Source organism: Nerophis lumbriciformis, linkage group LG27 (assembly GCF_033978685.3).
Source record: "Nerophis lumbriciformis linkage group LG27, RoL_Nlum_v2.1, whole genome shotgun sequence".
Taxonomy (NCBI): domain Eukaryota; kingdom Metazoa; phylum Chordata; class Actinopteri; order Syngnathiformes; family Syngnathidae; genus Nerophis; species Nerophis lumbriciformis.
Genome location: NC_084574.2, coordinates 29,609,470 through 29,635,916, shown reverse-complemented (window position 1 = coordinate 29,635,916; position 26,447 = coordinate 29,609,470). Strand labels below are relative to the sequence as shown.

General features: G+C 39.9%; 1 protein-coding gene across 4 annotated transcripts in view; it reads left to right on the top strand.

Annotated features, from left to right (window-relative positions):
• Positions 1 to 26,447, top strand: part of rgs12b (regulator of G protein signaling 12b) — a 137,566-nt gene that overhangs the window by 106,872 nt on the left and 4,247 nt on the right. For 2 of the 4 annotated variants that reach the window (XM_061988201.2, XM_061988200.2), the window contains exons 10-19: positions 3,267 to 3,449; positions 3,527 to 3,677; positions 5,360 to 5,454; positions 5,594 to 5,797; positions 9,465 to 9,538; positions 9,637 to 9,763; positions 9,841 to 9,937; positions 10,027 to 10,079; positions 14,062 to 14,233; positions 14,534 to 15,109. In XM_061988201.2, coding sequence (XP_061844185.1) covers positions 3,267 to 3,449; positions 3,527 to 3,677; positions 5,360 to 5,454; positions 5,594 to 5,797; positions 9,465 to 9,538; positions 9,637 to 9,763; positions 9,841 to 9,937; positions 10,027 to 10,079; positions 14,062 to 14,233; positions 14,534 to 15,109 — 1,732 coding nt within the window. Of the gene's footprint in view, positions 1 to 3,266; positions 3,450 to 3,526; positions 3,678 to 5,359; positions 5,455 to 5,593; positions 5,798 to 9,464; positions 9,539 to 9,636; positions 9,764 to 9,840; positions 9,938 to 10,026; positions 10,080 to 14,061; positions 14,234 to 14,533; positions 15,110 to 18,278; positions 18,550 to 26,447 lie in introns of those variants that run through there. The other 2 variants (XM_061988202.1, XM_061988203.2) reach the window with 2 other exon arrangements.

Sequence of the window (26,447 nt, the reverse complement as noted above, 5' to 3'; positions counted from 1 at the left end):
GGGTCTTCCCCGTGGCCTCCTACCAATCGGACGTGCCCCAAACACCTCCCTAGGGAGGCGTTCGGGTGGCATCCTGACCAGATGCCCAAACCACCTCATCTGGCTCCTCTCGATGTGGAGGAGCAGCGGCTTTACTCTGAGCTCCTCCCGGATGACAGAGCTTCTCACCCTATCTCTAAGGAAGAGCCCCGCCACCCGGCGGAGGAAACTCATTTCGGCCGCTTGTACCCGTGATCTTGTCCTTTCGGTCATAACCCAAAGCTCATGACCATAGGTGAGGATGGGAACGTGGATCGACCGGTAAATTGAGAGCTTTGCCTTCCGGCTCAGCTCCTTCTTCACCACAACGGATCGATACAGCGTCCACATTACTGAAGATGCCGCACCGATCCGCCTGTCGATCTCACGATCCACTCTTCCCTCACTCGTGAGGAAGACTCCGAGGTACTTGAACTCCTAATTGATTTAGCACGTGCAATGTAATTTATCAACACTCATCACCATTTTGCGAGCGCTATTTTGGATCTTCGTAAATCAAGCCCTTAGTTTTTTAGTCTGCTTACTACTGTTTATTATGATACAGAGTTTGGGTTCACATCTGGAGGGGTCAGCAGACTGGGACTTGAGCCTGCTTGCTGGGGTCAACCTTTCCCGCTAGGGCTACAGCTATAGATTATTTTAGTAATCGTGTAATCTATTGATTTTTTTGTTCGATTAATGGAGTAATCACATAAGACAGTGGATATCAAACTTTTTTCACCAAGTACCACCTCAGAAAAAACAGGTTTTATATTTATGTATATTTAATATTTTAGGCCACTGTATTATCACACAGTTTGAACAGTAACACTGTGTTTGAATATAGAAAACTAAAACACTGTATTTTAATTAAGTTATTCTTTGGCGTACCACTACTTTGTACTACCATTACTTTTTTTACTTTTTATCCTATTAGTTATGCAAGATTTTATTTATTTATTATTTATTTACTGTATATTAATATAATTTTACTGGCCATGGGGGCACTTTTGTGTCAGGGTCCTGGTGGCCATGGTCTGATGACCTCCTGGTGCAGATGGCTCCTGTGATAGTGTTTACTCACATGTCTCCTCTGTACTCAGCCATGCAATCATTTGTCCATATAGTTGCATGTGTGTGTATGTTGTGTGTGTGTGTGTGTGTGTGTGTGTGTGTGTGTGTGTGTGTGTGTGTGCGTGTGTGTGTGTGTGTGTTTGGTATCTGTGTCCGTGCATACGTGTGTGAAAATGGGGGATATGGGTCACCGGGGTATTGTTTTTAACATTGTAAAGCACTTAGCGTTGCATTTATTGTATGTATGAAAAGCGCTTTATAAATAAAGTTTGATTGATTGATTGATTGACTAGATGGAGCCTGCAAACGACAGTTTGAGAATCACTGGGATAAGACAGACTTTATTGCCTCAATTTGTATTTTAGGGAAAATACTTCTTGCCATAACCTTTTGTCTCATAAATGCACATAATCAATATTAAAATTTCACTTTTAACATGTGTGCATTGATAATAAAATAAAATAAAAACGCTTTTCGCTGTTTTCCGCCACACAAATCATGGCACCCACACACCCTCCGGGCACTCAATGTGTTCTGGATTTTATATATTTATTTTTATACATCGAATATTTTCTCTAATCATTCATTCTTCATAATCGATTAATCATTGCAGCCCTAGTGCCAGCTTTAGTGGTAAAGTGGTCATTTCTCAATATGAAGGTTGTTGCATTACCAGCAAGATACTGAACCCCCACTGATGTTGTGTTGTGTGAGTTAAGTAAAAGTCATAATGAATGAGGTGGGAATGAGGTGACATTGTAAAAGCACTTTAAACTACATTGATGCAAGAATAGCGCCATATAAATAAAGTAATTTACTATTCCAAACCCTAAACATGCCCATCTAACTAGTGTGATGAAGTCATGTTGTGGCATTGTTGCAAAGTGACTATGAGACAGGCAACGTTTTTCATTCCAACATATCTTTTGGGTAAGTTCTCCATTCGGCCCTAGTTCAAATGGACTAAACCAGTGTTTTTCAACCGCTGTGCCGCGGCACACCAGTGTGCCTTGAGATACAGTCTGGTGTGCCGGGGGAGATGATCTAATTTCACCTATTTGGGTTAAAAATATTTTTTGCAAACCAGTAATTATAGTCTGCAAATTATGTGTTGTTGTTGAGTGTCGTTGCTGTCTAGAGATCGGCAGAGTAACCGTGTAATACTCTTCCATATCAGTAGGTGGCAGCCGGTAGTTAATTGCTTTGTAGATGTCGGAAACAGCGGGAGGCAGCGTGCAGGTAAAAAGGTATCTAATGCTTAAACCAAAAAAAAACAAAAGGTGAGTGCCCCTAAGAAAAGGCATTGAAGTTTAGGGAAGGCTATGCAGAACAAAACTAAAACTGAACTGGCTACAAAGTAAACAAAAACAGAATGCTGGACGACAGCAAAGACTTACTGTGGAGCAAAGACGGCGTCCACAATGTACATCCGAACATGACATGACAATCAACAATGTCCCCACAAAGAAGGATAAAAAAACACTGAAATATTCTTAATTGCTAAAACAAAGTAGATGCGGGAAATATCGCTCAAAGGAAGACATGAAACTGCTACAGGAAAATACCAAAAAAAAGAGAAAAAGCCACCAAAATAGGAGCGCAAGACAACAACTACACTACACACAGGAAAACAGCAAAAAAGTCCAAATAAGTCAGGGGGTGATGTGACAGGTGACAGTACACCTACTTTGAGACAAGAGCTAAATTGATGCATGCTTGGTCATGCTTTAAAGTCATATCCAACAATTGCGACAACGACTCTTTACTGTCAACTCGTTTTTTTAATGTCTGCTGGTGGTGTGCCTCCGGATTTTCTCAACGCAAAAAATGTGCCTTGGCTCAAAAAAGGTTGAAAAACACTGGACTAAACTAACAAAACTTAAAAATAAATTCTTCTTTGTGTAGTCCTGCTCACAGACCAACCAACAAACTACATAAGCTTTCATCACCCATTATGTTCAAGGTGGAGATAAGTACTCCTTTTTCTTTAAATGGCTTCTGAGGCGAAACACAATCTCAATAAATGTCTTATTTTTTTAGTTGATGCTTCTTTTTATCTAATTCTATGACCCTTTTATCTGGGTTTTCCCTTATCAATGTTCTATGGATGGTTTGTTGTTCCTCCTTCTCTTTCCTTTTATTACCCAGACGTTCTTTACTCTTTCCCTTTTTAGATCTTCAACCTGATGAAGTTCGACAGCTACACACGCTTCCTCAAGTCTCTGCTTTACCAAGAATGTATGTTAGCAGAGGTGGAGGGCCGGCCCCTGCCTGACCCTTACCACATCCCCAGCAGTCCCACCTCCAAACACAGCACCACAGGCTCAGACCGCTCCAACTTGTCCACACCCAAGAAGGTAAGCACTGCGCTATATCAAAACGACTTTAAATCCGCTCTCGACTCATTTCCTTTTTTCCTGTTTGGGTTTTGCAGGAGGACAAACGCAGCAAGTCAGGCCGATCTTTGAATGATGACAGCCGGGATGATTCAGGGGACCGGAGAAAGGGCATGTTTTTTTCCTGGTCTCGCAACAGGAGCTTTGGCAAAGGGCCGAAGAAACGGGAACTGACCGACTTTAATTACAGTCAGTAAATTTTCTTCTTCCTGCTTAATGTTCACTCTTTTTTTGAAAAGCTTCTTTCTCTGCCAAGACAGCATCATCTTCATCTAATACAGGGATGTCAAACTAATTTTAGCATAGGGGCCGCATGGAGGAAAATCTATTCCCAAGTGGGCCGGAATGGTAAAATCATGGCATGATAACTTAAAAACAAAGACAACTTCAGGTTGTTTTCTTTATTTTACTTTGGCCAAAAATAGAACAGGCACATTCTGAATACGTCCATCCATCCATCCATCTTCTTCCGCTTATCCGAGGTCGGGTCGCAGGGGCAGCAGCCTATGACTACGTACAAATCACAAATAATCCTCTGGTAAAAAAACACTTCAAATTAGTTGAAAAGAGCTAACTCAAGGAGCTAACTCAACAAACCGTAAGAAACAGAGGTAAAAAGTATTCAAAAGGGTTACGTTCAATTTTCTCGTGTTTGACAGAGACATTTTGGGGCAACGAGGACACCCTTAATCTAATAAATACCTCCTAAATGACTAAGCAGTATGGCCTTAGCGCCTGATCTAGTAAGATCCAAATAACAATTTCTAAATAGCGTGTACAAACTATAGAACTGCGATTACTATTAGTGGGCGTGTTACGGGGGATCTACTAAAAACTGCATGTACAATTAATAACAAGTGAAAAAGTGGTGCACACTGTCCTATTTAAATGAGGATTTTGCGTGAACTCCCGGATGTCACCATGGAAGCACTCATTTCCCTCCACACCTGTGCTGCTTTGCAGTGTTGTTGAACAAGCAGCACACATCTGTATTTTGCACCATCTTTTCTGTAGCATAGAAACGCAATCTAGACAGCAGACACTATTTTTAGCACTAGGTTGTGCTCTGGGAGGGGCTGCAGTGTTGTGATGGTGCGCCTGAAATGATCCCGACGCAAGTAAATTCATATTGCAAGATTTTGTTTTTCATATAGGAGCTCCGAGCTACATTATAATATTATAGCTTTCATATGAAAACAAACACCACCAAAAGTACCTGCAGACACTCAAACAAATGTATTACATTTGTTTTAATCAGCCCCTTAAGTCATCCAGCAGCTATAGAATTATAAAATGTCATTGCTGAATGGACGATATGTGTCGGTTGGTAGAGTGGCCGTGCCCGAAACTTGGGGGTTGCAGGTTGAATCCCCGCTTCTGCCATACTAGTCACTGCCGTTGTGTCCTGCAGCAATACACTTTGCCCACCTGCTCCCAGTGCCACCCACACTGGTTTAAATGTAACTTAGATAATGGGTTTCACTATGTAAAGCTCTTTGAGTCACTAGAAAAAAAGCGCTATATAATCCACGTCATACTATTTTGCTCATTTACTATAAGAGACGCATTTTGCGCATACGTTTAGTAAATCCGTTTTGCGTGTGCAATTAGGTTTGCACGTGTTTATAATGTTTTTATACAGAAAACCGTTAGTAGGCCAGGCCCTTACAGTGTTAAGCCATGAGAGTCAGTAGTGTTTTGAATCTGCAAAGTAAAAAATTATCACTTTTTCAATGAACACATCACATGCTTTTGTTCCACACTAACAACAAACATGAGTTTCTAAGAATATACTTGCACGTGTTAAAATGTTTCCATATCCTGTTTGTCTCTTCAATTTTCTGGAGTTTGCTAAGGATGTTGTTTTTCAGATTTTGCTGGTAGCAACGGTCGCCGGGAATCCCAGGGTTCACTGTCGTCAGGTGCCAGTCTCGAGCTTGGGACATCTGGATCAGGGAAGAATGAAGTGAGTCTGGGAAGACTAAAAATAAACATCATGTAGTAGTCACTAAGGGTTTATAGTACTCGGTATTTTCATTGCTTTTTCTCGTCATTCTTAATCACTTTGGCCACTGTCTCTTTGTGACCTGGTTTATCTTTTTCAGGGAGATGTTTCCCGTGTGGGGGTATCAGAGCGCGGTGGAAGCAGCGCCCCCCTTAGGCAATGTAACATAAACTTGCCAGACGGTTCATGTTGCTCCGTGCCGCTGAGAGCCGGTGTGTCCATCAGGGACTTGTTGCTGGGCCTTTGTGAGAAGCTCTGCATCAACCTGGCAGCTATCGACCTCTTTTTGGTCGGAGGGGAGAAGGTACAACACAAATAGAACTGAGGTGGTCCTAGAATTATGTGCAGTATCAAATCACACAGGTCATGTGCAAAATAGTCAAATTTAATTTATTTTAATATGGCAAAGCCTGCAATAGCCAGCATATTAAAGGAAGGGGTGTCAAACTTGTTTTCACTAAGGGCCGCATCGCAGTTATGGCTGCCCTGAGAGGGCCTTTTGTAACCGTGAAAAATGTATGAATATATTGGTCATGATGTTATTATACAATTGCATATGCATTTGATTAATATATATTTTTTTACATACACTGTTAAGAATTTTTTTTTTTTTTTTGCAAAAAAAAAACTAAACTGGCAGCTCAGTCGCCACAATTGTAAAATAAAATATAAGATTTTTTTTAATTTTTTTTTTACAGGATATTGCTGTATTATTATGATTTCTATACTATCGAAAAAAGTTTGATAATATATTATTTGTTGCATTATTAGATAATATTAAAGTTTAAAAGATATGCAATTGCATGCAGTACTTGTACTGTATTTTTTTGGTTAAAATGTAAAGAACAAATACGTTTAGGGAGAAATGATAAAAAAATACTTTTATAAGACTTCCATGGGCCACATTTAATAATATGGCAGGCCAGATGTGATGAAGACCTACTTATATATTTTTTAAATTAATTTGCAACAATAAATCAATAATTAGATAAGAAAAAAGCTTTGATATATATAGTGTAACTAATAAAAAACATTTTAAAATCTCTATAGAGTGTCCGGAATTTTGAATACGTGGAAATAGTTTGCGCACGGCTGCTGAAATAGGGGGCACATGGTGGTCTGTGGGTGCTATGACCTATCTAGTGGCAGACAGGTTTTTTTTCTTTTTATTAATGCATACATGTTGAAAGTGTAATGTCAATGTAGATAATGTGCATTTATTAGAAAAAAAGAATGTCGGTTATAGCAGGCAGAAAATTGTATGTTTATTTCAACAATTTTACCTAAAATACGCATTGGGGCTGTATAATAGGTTTTCTTCGATTACTCAATTGATCGAACAAAATAATCGATAGATTTGTAAAATAATCGATAGCTGCAGCCCTGATTTTAACATTTTTAACTGTCTCACAGGTGTAGAAATAGGTTAACCACAATTAGTTCACAGTGTAAAAACAAACAACAAACTCTTATCTTAAATGACAAAAGATTAGTGCAAAGGTGTATCATGTTGCAGATACTGTACGCTTCTTGCATCTTAATTTTTAATATTTAACATTTTTAACTTACTATAAAAGTATAACTTTAATAATTGGATACCTGCTGAACTCGAGGTCCTGTGAGGAATGCTAATGAGGTACTAAGTTTCAGTATATGCAACTTTTGAGGAATATTCCTCCAGAAATGTTTGGTCAAAGTCCGAAATGTATAATTTAAAGGGCAGTCGACTGTAGATGTTCCAATGTAGTGCTGTCGATCACGAGTATGTTCCGAGACCGCCCATACACGTGAGTAATTGAGATACCCATAAAACATGTTTTTTTTCAATGATGCTGCTGCATTGATGCACTACCGTACGCTACTACGCAGGCTCGCTACTCCCAGTGCTAGTTTGACATTGAGGTTGCCTTTGATTTTGGATTAACTTTGCAATAAAAGGGATTATTGTAATTATTTGATTATATTAGGCCTCAGAAGCCAATTACTATTGTTTGCTTGCGACAAAGCCAGCTAACAAGCCAAAATGCATAGAAGCACAATTCAGTTTTAGGCCCTAAAAATGACCCACGCACTTATTAAACGCATTGTATATGATAAAATGTCTAATTACTCACTACTAAGGAATTCTAATGAACAATGGAATTGTAGACAGGGCCGTAGTCTAATTGTCAGGCTCGTGCTGGAATTGCCCTTCATTTGCTGTGCCCTGAATAAAAAAACTGCTGTCCTTCTCACTTTGTCTCATAAAAACTCGCCAAGTGGCTATTTTTACAGTGTGATTGTTTGAAGCAAAGAAAAGGAGACATCTGTCACCTCATGGCTCCTCTACTGGTTTACAAACCCCAAAACCAGTGAAGTTGGCATGTTGTGTAAATCGTAAATAAAAACAAAATACAATGATTTGCAAATCCTTTTCAACCTATATTCAATTGAATAGACTGCAAATACAAGATACTTAATGTTCAAACTGGAAAACTTTGTTATTTGTTGGAAATATTAGCTCATTTGGAATTTGATGCCTGCAACATGTTTAAAAAAAGCTGGCACAAGTGGCAAAAAAGGAATGAATGAGGAATGCTCATCAAACACTTATTTGGAACATCCCACAGGTGAACAGGCTACTTGGGAACAGGTGGGTGCCATTATTGGGTATAAAAGCAGCTTCCATGAAATGCTCAGTCATTCACAAACAAGGATGGGGCGAGGGTCACCACTTTGTGAACAAATGCGTGAGCAAATTGTCACAACAGTTTAAGAACAACATTTCTCAACGAGCTATTGCAAGGAATTTAGAGATTTCACCATCTAAGGTTTGTAATATCATCAAAAGCTTCAGAGAATCTGGAGAAATCATTGCACGTAAGCGGCAATGCCCATGACCTTTGATTCCTCAGGCGGTACTGCATCAAAAAGCGACATACTATGCAAAGCCAAAGCCATTTATCAACAACACCCAGAAACGCCGCCGGCTTCGCTGGGCCCGAGCTCATCTAAGATGGACTGATGCAAAGTGGAAAAGTGTTCTGTGGTCTGATGAGTCCACATTTCAAATAGTTTTTGGAAACTGTGGATGTTGTGTCCTCCGGACGAAAGAGGTAAAGAACCATCCGGACTGTTATAGGCGCAAAGTTCAAAAGCCAGCATCTGTGATGGTATGGGGGTGTATTAGTGTCCAAGGCATGGGTAACTTACACATCTGTGAAGGCACCATTAATGCTGAATGGTACATACAGGTTTTGGAGCTACATATGTTGCCATCCAAGCAACGTTGTCATGGACGCCCCTGCTTATTTCAGCAAGACAATGCCAAGCCACATTCTGCATGTGTTACAACAGCGTGGCTTCGTAGTAAAAAAGTGCGGGTACTCGACTGTACCAGACTTGTCTCCCATTGAAAATATGACAATGGTGACAACTTAAGCTGTACATCAAGCAAGAATGGGAAAGAATTCCACCTGAAAAGCTTCAAAAATGTGTCTCCTCAGTTCCCAAACGTTTACTGAGTGTTGTTAAAAGGAAAGGCCATGTAACACAGTGCTAAAAATACCCCTGTGCCAACTCTTTTGCAGTGCGTTGCTAACATTAAATTCTAAGTTATTGATTATTTGCACACAAAAAAATCAGTTTCTCAGTTCGAACATTAAATATCTAGTCTTTGCAGTCTATTCAATTGAATATAAGTTGAAAAGGATTTGCAAATCATTGTATTCTGTTTTTATTTACGATTTACACAACGTGCCACCTTCACTGGTTTTGGGTTTTGTAAGTCTGCCGCGTCAAATGCTCGCCAATGTGGATGCTAGTGTTATTGATGAGGCAGGAGTTGAAGTGAAATTCATCAAAAAGTTGTTCTACCAAAAGTTGGTCAACTTGAGATTGTGGTAAAGATATAGCAGCGCCTGTTTCTTTCATGTTATTGCATAACCGTGTCCAACAGTGCATTTCAGAACTTTCCCTGCCTTGTCTTTCAGCCACTTGTTCTGGACCAAGACTGTATGACTTTGTGCTCTCGAGACCTCAGACTTGAAAAGCGCACTCTTTTTAGGTCAGGAATGTTCTGTCCTTTTTTGCATTTTGACTTTTACACCCATATTCACCTCAAGCCTTTTTTTATAATTGGAAGTCTGTTGTCCTTTTTTCCAGGCTGGACTTGGTCCCTATTAACCGCTCAGTGGGCCTAAAAGCCAAGCCCACCAAGCCAGTGACGGAGGTTCTCAGACCTGTGGTGGCCAAATATGGTCTACACCTCTCAGATTTGGTGGCACGCATCGTGAGTCCACTTTTTTGCTAACCTAAACATTGTTTATTGTTTTTGTTCACATATTTATTCACGCGGTGTGTTGCCAGAGTGGTGAATCCGAGCCCTTAGATTTAGGTCTTCCTATATCCAACCTGGATGGGTTGAGAGTGGTTTTGGATTCAGCGGACCACACATCGGGAAAAGGTAATAAAATCACACCTGCTGTGTTTTTCCTAACCAAAAAGTTTGATTTTTAATGGCGTTAGTGCGTCTGCCTTCTGTATGTCACTCAGCTCCATCTAAAAGCCACACCCAGGCTTCTACAAGCAGAAACCAATCAACAACAGTAAGATCCCCTCCAGCATTTTTATTTTTTATTTTTGTATTTTCTCCTGACTCCGGAACGTTCCATAACCCACTGAATGTCTCCACTTCCTGGTTGATGATATCACGCTACTAAGTGTCTCTCCCGCTGTCCTCAGTGACCCGTGCCTGTTTGCAATGTGTTATAAATGTGCACAGGTGTATGACACATGTCTTTGGTAGCATCCAGCCTATATGTGTGTTTGTGTGTGTGTTTGCATCTGTTTTTTTATGTCGGGCAGTGATTCTTGTCACTCTAAGATCCTCATGGTCTATTGCTGTTGTCTGTCTGTGGCCCAATGCATCAGCAACTTTTTCCTCTGCTTTGTAATTTCTTTCTTCCGTAGCAATCGGGCCATAGGACTGATGGCTAGTTGGTAGTGGGAGCACCGTGGAGTTTGTTTTGCTGGTTTTGCAGGGATCTTAATGTGTAAATGATGACAATCTGTGGTGGATTTTTATTGCTGTTCCGTTAATCTGCTTCTCTCATGTGGCGTTTTAATTTGCTTCTGTAGTGTGGCTGTAGATTAGTGGATGTTGTGGTGTGTGTCACTGTGTTAGTAATGTACAGGGTTAAGATCTGTGGTTGTCTATGACCACCTCGCTTGTCTTTTGCCTTTTATAGCAGCGGTCCCCAACCACCTGGCCATGGATCATTTGGAACCAGGCCTAATTACGTATTGTATTTTTTTTTGTAAACATATTTTCATTAAGGCAGATCATAATTTTTCTTTTTTTCTCACAAAAACATTCAAAAGTTCAGTATCACTGGTTCTATAAACAACCCTCTCCTAACAACAAATAGACCTTATTGTAAGGTTAGAAAACTTTTTTAAAAATTACAAAAAAATAGAATACAATCACAAAACAAAACTAAGTGTGAAAAAATGGTGTATATATATATATATATGGAGTTATGTACTGTATTTTTCGGAGTATAAGTCGCACCGGAGTATAAGTCGCACCTGCCGAAAATGCATACTAAAAAAGGAAAAAAACATATATAAGTTGCACTAGAACTATGAAAAAAACTGTGACTTATAGTCCAAAAAATACGGTACTTAACAAAACAAAAATGTTTTATTCAAAATAGCCACCCTTTGCTCTGAATAATTTTTGGCACACTCTTGGCATTCTCTTAAAGAGCTTCAAGAGGTAGTCACCTGAAATGGGTTTCACTTCACAGGTGTGCTTGAAGGTGTAATATATTTCGCAAACAAAATAAACATCAAACCGCCAGCATTGCTACAACACTTTTTTATATTAATACGACCACGCCTGCTGCTGAAAAAGTTGCTCCAAAGAACAGACTGCAGTTATATCTACATTTTAAAAATAATACATATAAATAAGTTCAGTGTTGGTTTTGAAAAGCAACAATTTATCTGTAATTGTGTTGGCTTGAAATTTTTAGCGTCAACATTTCAACCTGGTCTTGTTATTTTACATCTATTTGCTCTTTTTATTCCACTTTTAATGTGTTTTTTTTTTTTTGTAATAGTATTTTTAGAATGTGTGGCGGGGCGTTAAAACATTTGGGCACCCCTGAATTAAAGCCACAAGCTAATCCTTGACATTGTGATTCAAAAATAAAAAATCAAAAGACTTTAACACTGGCAACAAAAAGAAAGCCGCATTTAAAAGAAAATCAAACAATCAATCAATCAAAGTTTATTTATATAGCCCTTAATCACAAGTGTCTCAAAGGGCTGCACAAGCCACAACGACATCCTCGGCTCAGATCCCACATCAGGGCAAGGAAAAAACTCACCCCAATGGGATACAATGAGAAACCTTGGCGTGGTCCACCCCGGGTCAGGACTTTGACAGCTAGCGCGTCATCTGTGGTCACCTAATAACCTCTCCACGCAGGAGAGGTGGGCAGAGCAGAAAAGAGACGGCAGATCAACTGGTCTAAAAGGGGGGTCTATTTAAAGGCTAGCGTATACAAATGAGTTTTAAGATGGGACTTAAATGCTTCTACTGAGGTAGCATCTCTAACTGTTACCGGGAGGGCATTCCAGAGTACTGGAGCCTGAAAGAAAACGCTCTATAGCCCGCAGACTTTTTTTGGGCTCTGGGAATCACTAATAAACTGGAGTTCTTAGAACGCAGATTTCTTGCCGGGACATATGGTACAATACAATCAGCAAGATAGGATGGAGCTAGACCGTTTAGTATTTTATACTAAACTCTACCGCGGTCCCCTCCAAGGTTTCTCATTGTCATCCCATTGGGTGGAGTTTTTTCTTGCCCTGATGTGGGATCTGAGCCGAGGATGTCGTTGTGGCTTGTGCAGCCCTTTGAGACACTCGTGATTTAGGGCTATATAAGTAAACATTGATTGATTGATTGATTGATTGTACGTAAGTAGTAAAACCTTAAAGTCACATCTTAAGTGCACAGGAAAGTTAAAGTTAAAGTGCCAATGATTGTCACACACACACTAGGTGTGGTAAAATTTGTCCTCTGCATTTGACCCATCCCCTTGATCACCCCCTGGGAGGTGAGGGGAGCAGTGGGCAGCAGCGGTGCAGCGCCCGGGAATCATTTTTGGTGATTTAACCCCCAATTCCACCCTTGATGCTGAGTGTCAAGCAGGGAGGTAATGGGTCCCATTTTTTATAGTCTTTGGTATGACTCGGCCGGGGTTTGAACTGACAACCTACCGATCTCAGGGCGGACACTCTAACCACTAGGCCACTGAGTAGGTAGCCAGTGCAGGTTTTGATTGATTGATTGAGACTTTTATTAGTAGGTTGCACAGTGCAGTACATATTCCGTACAATTGACCACTAAGTTTTTCAATTTGTTTAAGTCGGGGTCCACTTAAATTGATTCATGATACAGATATATACTATCATCATAATACAGTCATCACACAAGATAATCATCAGGGTGTATACATTGAATTATTTACATTATTTACAATTCAGGGTGTGGGGGGGGGGGTTAGGTTTGGTTGTTATCATCAGTCATCAACAATTGAGAACAGAGAAATGGATATTGAAACAGTGTAGGTCTGACTTGGTAGGATATGTACAGCAAGTAGTGGACATAGAGAGAGAGAGAGAGAGAGAGATCAGAAGGCATAAGAAAAGTATCTACATTTGATTGTTTACATTTGATTATTAACAACCGGGGAGGGTTTTAGTTTAGGGTTGAAATTGCCTGGAGGTGTACTTTTATTGCGGTTTTGAAGGAGGATAGAGATGCCCTTTCTTTTACACCTGTTGGGAGCGCATTCCACATTGATGTGGCATAGAAAGAGAATGAGTTAAGACCTTTGTTAGATCGGAATCTGGGTTTAACGTGGTTAGTGGAGCTCCCCCTGGTGTTGTGGTTATGGCGGTCATTTACGTTAAGGAAGTAGTTTGACATGTACTTCGGTATCAGGTGAGCCAGTATAGGCGTAATACGATCAAACTTTCTTGTTCTTGTCAAAAGTCTAGCAGCTGCAAAAATACTCTTCTTACTAAATTTCAGTTTTTATCACAATAAGTGATTCACATTCTCCGAGCTCGTACGAGTTACGCTTCCCTTGACGTTTCCAAAACAATCCTCCACATTCTGCTATTTAATAATAGAATGACAAAACTGGTTCATTGTGCAAAAAGGGTTGGAGACCGCTGCTTTATATTGCTCAATTCTTTTGATCATTTCCAAAAACCTGGACACATTTAAGTACATTGCAAAATGTACAATTTTTGTGTGATTTTGTCAATTGTTGTCATTATCATTACAACCATTTATCATTTTCCGAATGAGGCGTCCATTTTGAACATGCATCACTGGAAATGTTCACACACATCGTTTTTATTAATAACAAGGCGGAGGAAGTTGGAGCCTTCATCACACCGGCCGCCCCCACGCTCCATCAAAATGTTGTCAGCCGCCTCTCCATCAGTAGCTCACTCGTCCATACTTTTACACTTCTACCGCTCCCCTCTCCTTGTGGCCCCCAGGGGGAGGACAGGCAGTCAAGGAAAGCCACTTCCGCCCACCCCCATGGGGAAAACGGCAAGGCCGGGCCCAGCCTTGCCGCGAGCAGCGGTCCTTTACCCAACCACTCTGTCTCTCTTCATAAGGCTCCGGAGAAAAGAAAGCAGAAAAAGATTAATATAGACGAAGCTGAAGGTAATGATACAAAGACCTTTCCTCCTCTCTCGTTCTTTTTTATGTTTCTGAAGCTGTGTTGCCGTGATGACACTAACCCTGCCGGCATGTTTGCGGTACTACCGTAGCGTCACAGGCTAGCTATGTACTACATGTACTCCCGTATGCTCATGATGAATGTAGCTTTGACTGACTCCTCTGCTGCATGTCCCCTCAATGGCAACAATATCACCTGGGATTTGGTTCTGTGCTTGTGTCTGCATATATATTTCTGTATCTGTGTGTGTGTTTGTGTGTGTGTGTGTGTGTGTGTGCGCGCAGAGTTCTTCGACCTCATATCCAAAGCTCAGAGTAACAGAGCTGACGACCAGCGAGGCCTGTTGAACAAAAGTGACCTGCAGCTCCCGGACTTCCTTCGCCTGTCGCCAGCGGCCACCGGCCAACCACCCTACGACCCCGAGCCCGGCTGCTCCACCCCTCATTCCCGTAACTCCGGCAACGGCAGCTTCCCCGGCGGTCGCCTGGGCAACAAGGCGAACTACAACGACCGGGGGGGCGGCGGCCATTTTCTCAACGCGAGTCATCAGTCCCAGAGCTTGGACTCTGCGTTGGGCTCCGACATGGGCGGCTGGGGGGATGCCAGGTCCCCTTCCTCAATGTTTCCCGCCACTATCTCTCCCATCCACCCGTCCCGGGAGGCCCAGCATGGCGCGTTTAAGGACGCTGGCAGGGGAGCGTCTGTTCAGATGCTGGAAGAGGACGCCCTCTCGGACCTGACTCTAGTAGGCGAGGCGGACCTCAACAGCCCCAGCCTCAACTACGTCACCCCCTCCGCCCTGCCATCCAAACCCCACACCCGACCCCAACAACAAGCACAGGACGGTCAGCCTAGCTCAGGTACTTCCCCTGTTTGATCTTTCACCTCTCCCTTCACCTGGGAACACTCTTTTTTTCAGTCGAATAAATGCATCCACGTCTCCTCCCTTCCCTTTATCCTAACGTGTGGGACAATAAAAAAAAACATTCCCTGTGGTACAGAAACATTAAATTGCAGCGTACTAACACTATACATGTGTTTTGATGTGTTCAAATAGTCATGTGACCAGCATCTAAGTAGGTTAGACACAAGACAAGAAGCTGAAGCGAGGATAAATGGATGCATTAAAGGGGGACTGCACTTTTTGGGGGAATTTTGCCCATCGTTCACAATCCTTATATAAGGCAAGAACACGTTTTTCTTTTTTTAATGCGTTCTCAGTGGTAAAATACGTCCGGTACGAGGTGGCTAACAATACAGCTAATAGGAGTCCACTATTCTGTCCAAACCCCGCCAACAATACTCCATTTGTGTACAGCTCCACTAATGGACATTGGAGTGTTACTTTCAAAGGCAACATTAAAGTTTTGCTAGAAACAACATTTTATATGGGACTTTATTGTATTATATGTATAGTACATGTTCCGAAAAGAAAAAAGCATAAAACACAGTATATTTAAATATACTAAATGTAAAAAAAAGGGAATAAATATTCCAAATAATCTAGTTTGGTTACGCCATCATGAGCGCAACACAGGGTCATAAAACAATTCTAAATAAGATGTCAAAAGCAAACTGAAATCAAATACACACAGCTTAAAGATTGATCAATACCTATTTAAATTTAGTAATACATAAATATGATGATTTATCAAAATATAAAAGAAATATACCCGAACAGAACGCTCATGATGGTTACACCAAAAAGTAACACTATGAATCGCGTTTTTCCAAGTTTTGGGGGCATTTTTATGCTATTTCCAAGCATCTCCTTTTTATTATTGTTGATTTTAAATGGTCAAACTAAAGCATATTATATATGCATGCCCTAGTAAACAAAAAAAAAAGTCATATTTATTTTGATTGTTACATTTTGAAGTACATTTGTGCAGTTGGGTGCGAATGTACCCATTACCAGAGCTGTACACATTTCCATGTTGTGACCTGTATATTTACAAAGTTTTTGTTAATATAATATTGCTATAAGCGCGAATGTTAAGGAACTATTTTTAGCGGCCCCATGATCAAAGAGGGTTAACTAGCTTATGCCGCTATATTAGACTTAGACTTAGACTTCCTTTATTGTCATTCAAATTTGAACTTTACAGTACAAATAAGAACAACATTTCGTTGCATTAGCTCGTTGTAGTGCAGGATAAAAGAGCAATAATGTGCAGATAAAATAAATAGATTACTGTGCAGATAAATATATTGTACTTTTGCATATGCACCCACGTTTATGGATGTATGTTATATTGTCTTTATATTCCAGCGAGTTAATCCGTTTTTTGGGGGAATTGAGGGGATTATTATGATGCGTTCAAGAGTCTTATGGCCTGAGGGAAGAAGCTGTTACAGAACCTGGAGGTTGCGGAACCTCTTTCTAGAGTCCAGCAGGGAAAACAGTCCTTGGTGGGGGTGGGAGGAGTCTTTACAGATTTTCTGAGCACTGGTCAGGCAGCGGCTTTTTTTATTGACACACTGAGCCTGTGAGCTGGGGAAAGGTAATTCTTGATTGTCAATCATGCCTTTCACCTGGTTAGTGGAAGGTTTTGGTCATAAACTGAGAAGTTGGTCAACTCAGACATTCAACTTAGACCCGGGGACCACAAAAAGGACATGAAAAGATGCTTGTTTTTTGTTTTTTTAGGATCTTTTAAATTATGATACATTTTTCATCTAAATGGGAAGATATGAACATCCCATCATTCGGCATCCCAGTGAGAGTCGACATTGTACAGTAAATAATGGTTTTATTGCGTTCAAAGTTTGTATCACTTGTTCGGCATTTACTGCTGCATGCTGCTTAGTGTTTCACTGAAACAAACATTGTGATGTGTGAAATAAATATGCCGCCATGTGCCTAAAATGACAAAAATACGTAAATATGACATGTTATTATTAATGTGCCTGTTACTGCATTAGGTATATACTTAAAGCGTGTAAAACAGGCCTGGGCAATTAATTTGACTTGGGGGGCCAAATTTAGAGTAAAAAATGTGTCTGGGGGCCGGTATATCTGATTTTTAGAAAAACTAATACAAAACCTCACAATAGTGTCTGATTGAATGCTAAAAACATTATGACAGACCACCTGAAAAAACAGAATGGAATTTAAACAGTTTTTACTGAATGAGACACCCAGAATGTACATGAAAATAAAGAATGTGGGATTTACAATATTAACTATGAACGATAAAACACTGAATATTGACAACATATGAACGTCACACCCCCTCTCCATCCACATATTTTACAATCAAGCGAAACACAATAAAAATGCAAGAAACACAGCGAAATATGAACGCGAAGGGTAAAAAACAATGCCACCTACAATCTGATACATGTGATATATCACTAAGCTTTAGAACTTTGTTGTAAAAATCTCCTTCCGCGTCTGTCCTTGACACCCGCATTTCAGGCTGGCCGCTCTGGAAACACTCTGTGGAAACGCTCCCCACCCACACTGCTCGGTGTGTCGTCTGAGCTGCTGTGACTTAGATTACCATAGTAACTAATTAGATTAACATAGTAAGTAATTAGATTACCATAGTAACTAGTATATCATGCAAAAGCGCAGATTCCAACCATTGAAATACTTTGTATAGGTCATGACATTTGAAAACATCAGTGCACATCATAATGGCAGCTACACTTTCCATCTTAAAGATCTAAAATATTTTTTTGGGAATGTCCGGCGGGCCATATTGAAAAGATTAACGGCGGCCCCCGGGCCTTAATTTTCCCAGGTCTGGTGTAAAACCTTGTTGGCAGTTTTTGGATGTTTTTTTAGAGAATGGAGCGACTCCCATTGGTCTTATTGTTAGATGACTTTTGCTAGCATATATCTACGAGTTAGAATGCCTAGTGCTTTTCTCACATAAGGATTGTGAATGATAGACAAAATTTAAAAAAAGTGCAGTTCCCCCTTTAAGAACAGGTAGAAAGACATTTCTTCGTGTGGTGTGTATCTGTGTGAACTTTTATGCGGACTTGCTGTGGATTTTTGTATGTTTTTGTGTTTCCTAGAGATGTAAGAGTGCGGGGGAGCTCGTGCCAAACTTTTCCCGCCCAGCTCCTCTCACCAACAGAATCTAACAACGATGCACTTTAGCCAATTATGAATAAGACCTGTGTTAAAAATCCCTCCCTCCATGTTGAACTTGAAAGTAGAGTATCTTGTAATTTATCTTCTCTGTTGGGGTATCACATGCTCTCCATCGGTGTGTTTCTGGCCCATGTGTTGTATTCCGCTTGCTGCACACTGACCCCATAAACATGCTGCAGTTGCATGAACCAACACATTTTTTCAGCTGTTCTTTGTCCCGACTCGAGCACAGTACATTCTGTGTTGGCGCCAATCTCGCCCCAGGCGCTTCTTACGCTATTCATTCAAAAACAGGCTGCAAAGGTCGTGCTCGCATGCACTGCTTAAAGGCTGGGGGAGGAGGAAAAAACACTTCTTCGTGGCCTATCATTTTTCGTCTTTGCACTATATCCTCCTGAGAGTGACTTCCACTGCAGTGGACATTTGTGTTTTGCACAACAAGACAAAAGAAACTGAGGATGTTGGCTCTCAGGAGGATATCACAAAGTCGTTTTATTCTTCTTCACACGACAAATAAATAGGGTTAGGGCCAAAGGTTTTTGGACAAATGTGACAGAGGTTTTACGACCATGTCTTTATTCAGCACTACAGTGAATTAAAAATAAAGCGCTCAATCTGTGAATGAAGTTAAAGCGCTTTGATTATTTTCGGAGAAAAAAATACAACATTCACCAGTTTGGAATTAGTGTACAGTTGGCAACTGAGTTTTTTTAAAAATAAATTGGTCGGAAGGGGATTCAATGGCCCCATTTGTCGCGGTTCACCTGACACATGAAACATGACCAACTTGAAGGGTGCACTATCCACTTTAGCTGTCAGATGGCAGTAGAGTGTTGGGTATCTTAAATGTGTTTTTGTGGCAAGTCCAAATTTGACCAGAGTTGCTATGTAGAGTGGCACTTTCCATCATTTTCAACAGACTGCATTGCGAAATGATTAACTGTCCACCTTCAACTCACCCAGGAATGCCCTATTGTACGAAAACTGAAATAATGTTACCCACAAACAATACTCGTCACGCTTCAAATAAGGCGGCTTTACCAAGTCACAGATTTTTTTAAATATTTTTTTATTGCATATTTTAAAAAATTAATTGGTTCTAAATTAAGCATTTTCAAGCATAGAAATGCCAATAACACCGAGGGTAGAGAAGTATTGGCCACTAAAGGAGACATAACCAATCAGAGCGTACTGTTCAATATCGTGTCCACTGATTGGCTCATCCTCAAGCAGCATTACTATATTGGATTAAAAGAGTGTAAAGGTGACTAAAGGGCGTTATTTCGTGTCTAGAGAGCTTTCATAAAATGTTATGCTCTGGCTATGAAAATATTTGATTTATAATTAATCATTTCTATACTTCACGGAAATGTCTTTCTGGCGGTAATGTCCCCAACCAATTAAATACGATAAACGAGGGAGAGTCATACCAAAGACTATAAAAATGGGACCCATTACCTCCCTGCTTGGCACTCAGCATCAAGGGTTGGAATTGGGGGTTAAATCACCAAAATGATTCCCGAGCGTGGCCACCGCTGGCCCTCACTGCTCCCCTCACCTCCCAGGGGGTGGAACAAGGGGATGGGTCAAATGCAGAGGGTAATTTCACCACACCTAGTGTGTGTGTGACAATAACTTTTAAATTTAAGACACCCAAAAATATTACATTTTATACAGAATAATAATATTTTTACACAGAGAAATTGTGTGACATACACACATAAATGACAAATGAAATGGATGAATAAACATTGACGATTCTTGTCGGCGAAGACAACAATGAACGGGGAAGGCGACTTTTGTATTTTGCTACGAGTTCTTTCTTGATCTCATTAGTATTTCTCACTTTCTTTATCAAAGTGCTGGCAGTAGCAACTTTATTTGGCCCCATGGTGGGTTCTTTTGCAGTCTTACTCAATAAAAAAAAAGCCCAGCGACTGAGTCACCAACGATAGGATTAGCTCTCGATTCTGCAAAATGACCCACAGGTAGGCGGACTAGTCTGTTAATTATGGAAGTGTTATTGCAGCAAAACTATTTGCAAATGCTGTGTCAATCTGTTTGTGTAATCAGATTTGTTCCAAAGTGTGTGTCTGTGTTTTGATCTGCAAGTGTGTAAAAAAAAAAGTGTGAAATCAGAACATGTACAGGCAAATTTTTTTTTTTTTGCCTCGCGACAGACACACAAGTTAGAACACGGGCATGGGGACCTGATTAAGATACGCATTTTCAAATTGTTTTGCTAGAATAATACTCCCATAGTTAATTACGTTTAATGTTTTGGCCACACAAAACCGTGTACAAGACTTTTGCCATTGTATTATTATTGTGTATTATTTTGTTGGATTGATAAAAAATATATATATATATATATTTGTAATTTTTGAAAGTCAAATTTTTTAAATATATAATATGTATATGTATATATATATATATATATATATATATATATATATATATATATATATATATATATATATATATATATATATATATATATATTTAAAAAATGTTACTTTCAAAACAATAAAAAATAAAATAATATATATATATATATATATATATATATATATATATATATATATATATATATATATATATATATATATATATATATATATATATATATATATATTTTTTTTTAATCAATCCAACAAAATAATACACAATAATACCATAATAATACAATTCCAATTCCAAAACCGGCCCAGCAACATTCAGAATAGCAATAAACAGAGCAATTGAGAGGACAAACAAACATGACACAAAACAATCCAAAAGTAGTCAAACAAAAATGAATAATATCAACTGTATCAATATTAATAAGAATTCCAACATAGAAAGGATTGGAATTCCCTCATTGACTTTATCATCACAGCCATTTATAAAAAATAAAAAAAAACATTTAAAAAATGAACAATAGTGTCACAGTGGCTTACACTTGCATCACATCTCATAAGTTTGACAACACATTGTCTCCAATATTTTCAACAAAGATAAAGGAAATCATATTTTAGGTTCATTTAGTAGTTAAAACAAATTTAAATAATAGATCCCATATTCCATTTAAAATATTTTTTATGCAAAGCACCTCCATTTTCACTTTCTGGACAAAGTGAGATCAAATAAAATCACTGAAAAACATTCATACGTCTGGACCTAACACTAAGCTCAATTGTTTACATTCCACCTTCTCTCTTCAATATCATTTAACCATTAGGAAATATTAATTTATGGCGCAACATCAGTTTTTTTATTTTCAACAAAAAGTGTTAATTTGTACATAGCCAAATACTGTATGTGAAGCCTCCACAGGACTGTTGCTCTTGTTGAATTGCCATGCAGTGTCACAGTAGACATTGATCTTGATCTATTCCCTTTCAAGTTGTAAATAGACTAAATAAATGTTAGAGCTTGAAGGCTCTCTTCTAAGCATTCTCCTTTCTTTCCTCTGACCCTCTGCAAGTCATGTGAGAGGCACATGTTTGAGAGCTGTGTCTGCTGTATTCCCTTTTTTTCAATACATAATATTCGAGAGGAGGAAGGAGATTAGTATGGCCCTATTCGTCACGGATTACCTGACACATGAAACGTGACAAATTTGGGGGAGCTGGTGGGGGGTGCACTATCCACTTTAGCTGCCAGATGGCAGTGGAGAGTCAGATATCTTAAAATGTTTTTTGAGGTCATTCCAGCTTTGTTGCCATGTAGATTGGCGCCTTCCATCATTTTCATCAGACTACATTGCAAAATGATTAACCCCTCCTCTTCCTCTCATGCAAGATCCACTCAGGAATGGGGCCCATATGAATCCCTTCCCAAGTGTATGTAGGTAACCAACGTTGTTTCAATTTGCCTAATATCAATACACCAGCCTAGTTCCAAATACACTATATTGCCAAAAGTATTTGGCCACCTGCCTTGACTCACATATGAACTTGCAGTGCCATCCCATTCCTAACCCATAGGGTTCAATATGATGTCGGTCCACCTTTTGCAGCTATTACAGCTTCAACTCTTCTGGGAAGGCTGTCCACAAGGTTGCGGAGTGTGTTTATAGGAATTTTCGACCATTCTTCCAAAAGCGCATTGGCGAGGTCACACACTGATGTTGGTCGAGAAGGCCTGGCTCTCAGGCTCCGTTCTAATTCATCCCAAAGGTGTTCTATCGGGTTCAGGTCAGGACTCTGTGCAGGCCGGTCAAGTTCATCTACACCAGACTCTGTCATCCATGTCTTTATGGACCTTGCTTTGTGCACTGGTGCACAGTCATGTGCACCAAACTGTTCCCATAAGGTGGGGAGCATGGAATTGTCCAAAATGTTTTGGCATTCAAAGTTCCTTTCACTGGAACTAAGGGGCAAAGCCCAACTCCTGAAAAACAACCCCACACCATAATTCCCCCTCCACCAAATGTCACACTTGGCACAATGCAGTCCGAAATGTAGCGTTCTCCTGGCAACCTCCAAACCCAGACTGGTCCATCAGATTGCCAGATGGAAAAGCGTGATTCATGACTCCAGAGAAGGCGTCTCCACTGCTCTAGAGTCCAGTGGCGATGTGCTTTACACCACTGCATCCCACGCTTTGCATTGGACTTGGTGATGTATGGCTTAGATGCAGCTGCTCCTCCATGGAAGTCCATTCCATGAAGCTCTCTGCGTACTGTACGTGGGCTATTTGGAAGGTCACATGAAGTTTGGAGCTCTGTAGCAACTGACTGTGCAGAAAGTCTTTGCACTATGCGCTTCAGCATCCGCTGACCTCTCTCTGTCAGTTTACGTGGCCTACAACTTCGCGGCTGAGTTGCTGTTGTTCCCAAACTCTTCCATTTTCTTATAATAAAACCGACAGTTGACTTTGGAAAGCGAGGAAATTTCACGACTGGATTTGTTGCACAGGTGGGCATCCTATGACAGTTCCATGCTGGATATCACTGAGGTCCTGAGAGCGGCCCATTCTTTCACAAATGTTTGTAGGAACAGTCTCCATGCCTAAGTGCTTGATTGTATACACCTGTGGCCGGGCCAAGTGATTAGGACACCTGATTCTGATCATTTGGATGGGTGGACAAATACTTTTTGGCAATATAGTGTAGGTTTTAATGTAGTAGTGGTGACTTGAATTAATGCCAGGAAACTTGCAACAGGTTTTTTTTTTAGACATTAATCAAATGAGATAAAGATATTGGTAACAACCCCGTTATTATAGTACTGTAACACCAGGCTTTTGCTTACCTATCAGATAAGCAGGGGGCTTCCTTGAGGCTCTTTGGCTGGGTCACAAACAAAGCTCTTCTTTTCTTCACCAGTAAAAAAAAAAGTGTTAAAAGGACAAATATTTGGGATAAACAAGAATCCTTAGACGGAACAGAACACATTTTGTAGAGACTGAAATATTTTCTTCTTGAGATCATTTGTCTGTGGGCTAAGAGTTTGTTGCCTATAAAAAAAAAACTGTATTTCTTACAAATGGCTCCATCTAGTGGTGATTAGAAGCACTACTGTAAATAAAATAATACTCCTAATGATGAATAAAACTAAAGCTATTTATTCCTAAAGAGATAATTATTACAAGATAGTTCTAGAGATCCTATGTGGAAGTTTTCCTACAGTTTAATTTGATACTTCACGTTCAACAATAAACAATAAATAAAATTGAGACACATTCAGCCGCTAGATGGCAGCAGTGAACATTAATTGTGGCTCCAGTCAGTGAGCATTCCCATGACGTCATGGGCATCATGGGAATTCTTGTCATCGCCACTACATTTTTCCTGCCCAGTTCCCTCTTTCTTTCTCTCTGCAGCCTGCTAACTGGAGCACATTTCAGAGAAAGAGCAGTTAATCAGGGCGAGCTCATTCACACGAAAACAAAAGCTGCCGCAGCAGGTTTTGCTTCACTGGGCAGGTTTTAGGGTGGTCTGGAGGGTGATGTCATTCTGCATATCATGTCTGAAGTTCTTTTCACATTTGCACACACCAGCCACAACATTTGATACAGTACAATAACATTAATTTACTTATTTTTTGGGGGCGCTAATGTTAGTCATTTGTTTGGAATGACTCATAAACTATACTGCAGGGGCATTAAAGTGAGGCCTGGGGGTCATTTTTTATTGGCCTGCAGCACATTGTAGACACAAATAAGACGGCAAAAATGCATAATGTGAAGAATAAATGCTCACATGTTGATATAATAAATTTATAACAAATATAAAACAATTAATTAATTTTAGTTAGTACAGTATAGTACCTCAAATTGCTTAAATGGTTCTGTGCTATTAACTCAAAACACTTGCATTATAAATGAACATTGCCTATTGAAATTAATTGAAATCTACCCATTTAGTGCTTGGCAGCCCCAAAACATCACATGTTTAACCAACCCTTTTGAAAAGAACTACACTAGTTTTATGGAGTAAAACTAGTAGTTTTATGAAGCGATATATTTACTTTGGAAAGTGGACTTCTTCAGTATTGCCTTCTCCGTCAAACACACCAACAGGAGCTTCTCCATGTTTTCATGGATGAATGTCTGCCGTTTATATATTATTTTATCATCCTTGGCAGGCGTTAGACACATTCTGCTTCAGTATGGTTTATTTATTTATGTATTTATTTACAGACATAATTTTGTATGACATTATTGTTTATTTTGTTAATATCATAGTCCATTCTGCAAAAAGGTAATCCCTAGAAGCGTACGTCTTATGGATGGGGACCCACAGTTACAATATACATCATCATTTAATATACAAAACCCAAAACCAGTGAAGTTGGCACGTTGTGTAAATCGTAAAAAAAAAACAGAATACAATGATTTGCAAATCCTTTTCAACTTATATTCAATTGAATAGACTGCAAAGACTTAAAGTTCAAACTGGAAAACATTGTTATTTTTTGCAAATATTAGCTCATGCCTGCAACATGTTTCAAAAAAGCTGGCACAAGTGGCAATAAAGACTGATAAAGTTGAGGAATGTTCATCAAACACTTATTTGGAACATACCACAGGTGAACAGGCTAATTGGGAACAGGTGGGTGCCATGATTGGGTATAAAAGCACCTTCCATGAAATGCTCAGTCATTCACAAACAAGGATGGGGCGAGGGTCACCACTTTGTGAACAAATGCGTAAGCAAATTGTCCAACAGTTTAAGAACAACATTTCTCAACAAGCTATTGCAAGGAATTTAGGGATTTCACCATCTACGGTCCGTAATATCATCAAAAGGTTCAGAGAATCGGGAGAAATCACTGCACGTAACATTGAATGCCCGTGACCTTTGATCCCTCAGGCAATACTGCATCAAAAAGCGACATCAGTGTGTAAAAGATATCACCACATGGGCTCAGGATCACTACAGAAAATCACTGTCAGTAACTACAGTTGGTCGCTACATCTGTAAGTGCAAGTTAAAACTCTACTATGCAAGGCGAAAGCCATTTATCAACAACACCCAAAAACGCTGCCAGCTTTGCTGGGCCCGAGCTCATCTAAGATGGACTGATGCAAAATGGAAAAGGGTTCTGTGGCCTGACGAGTCCACATTTCAAATTATTTTTGGAAACTGTGGACGTTGAACAAAGAGGAAAAGAACCATCCAGATTGTTAGAGGCGCAAAGTTGAAAAGCCAGCATCTGTGATGGTATGGGGGTGAATTAGTGCCCAAGGCATGGGTAACTTACACATCTGTGAAGGCACCATTAATGCTGAAAGGTACATACAGGTTTTGGAGCAACATATGTTGCCATCCAAGCAACGTTATCAGAGACGCCCCTGCTTATTTCAGCAAGACAATGCCAAGCCACGTGTTACAACAGCGTGGCTTCATAGTAAAAGAGTGCGGGTACTAGACGGGCCTGCCTGTAGTCCAGACCTGTCTCCCATTGAAAATGTGTGGCACATTATGAAGCGTAAACTAAGACAACAAAGACCCCGGACTGTTGAACAACTTAAGCTGTACATCAAGCAAGAATGGGAAATAATTCCACCTAAAAAGCTTCAAAAATTGGTCTCCCCAGTTCCCAAACGTTTACTGAGTGTTGTTAAAAGGAAAGGCCATGTATCACAGTGGTAAAAATGCC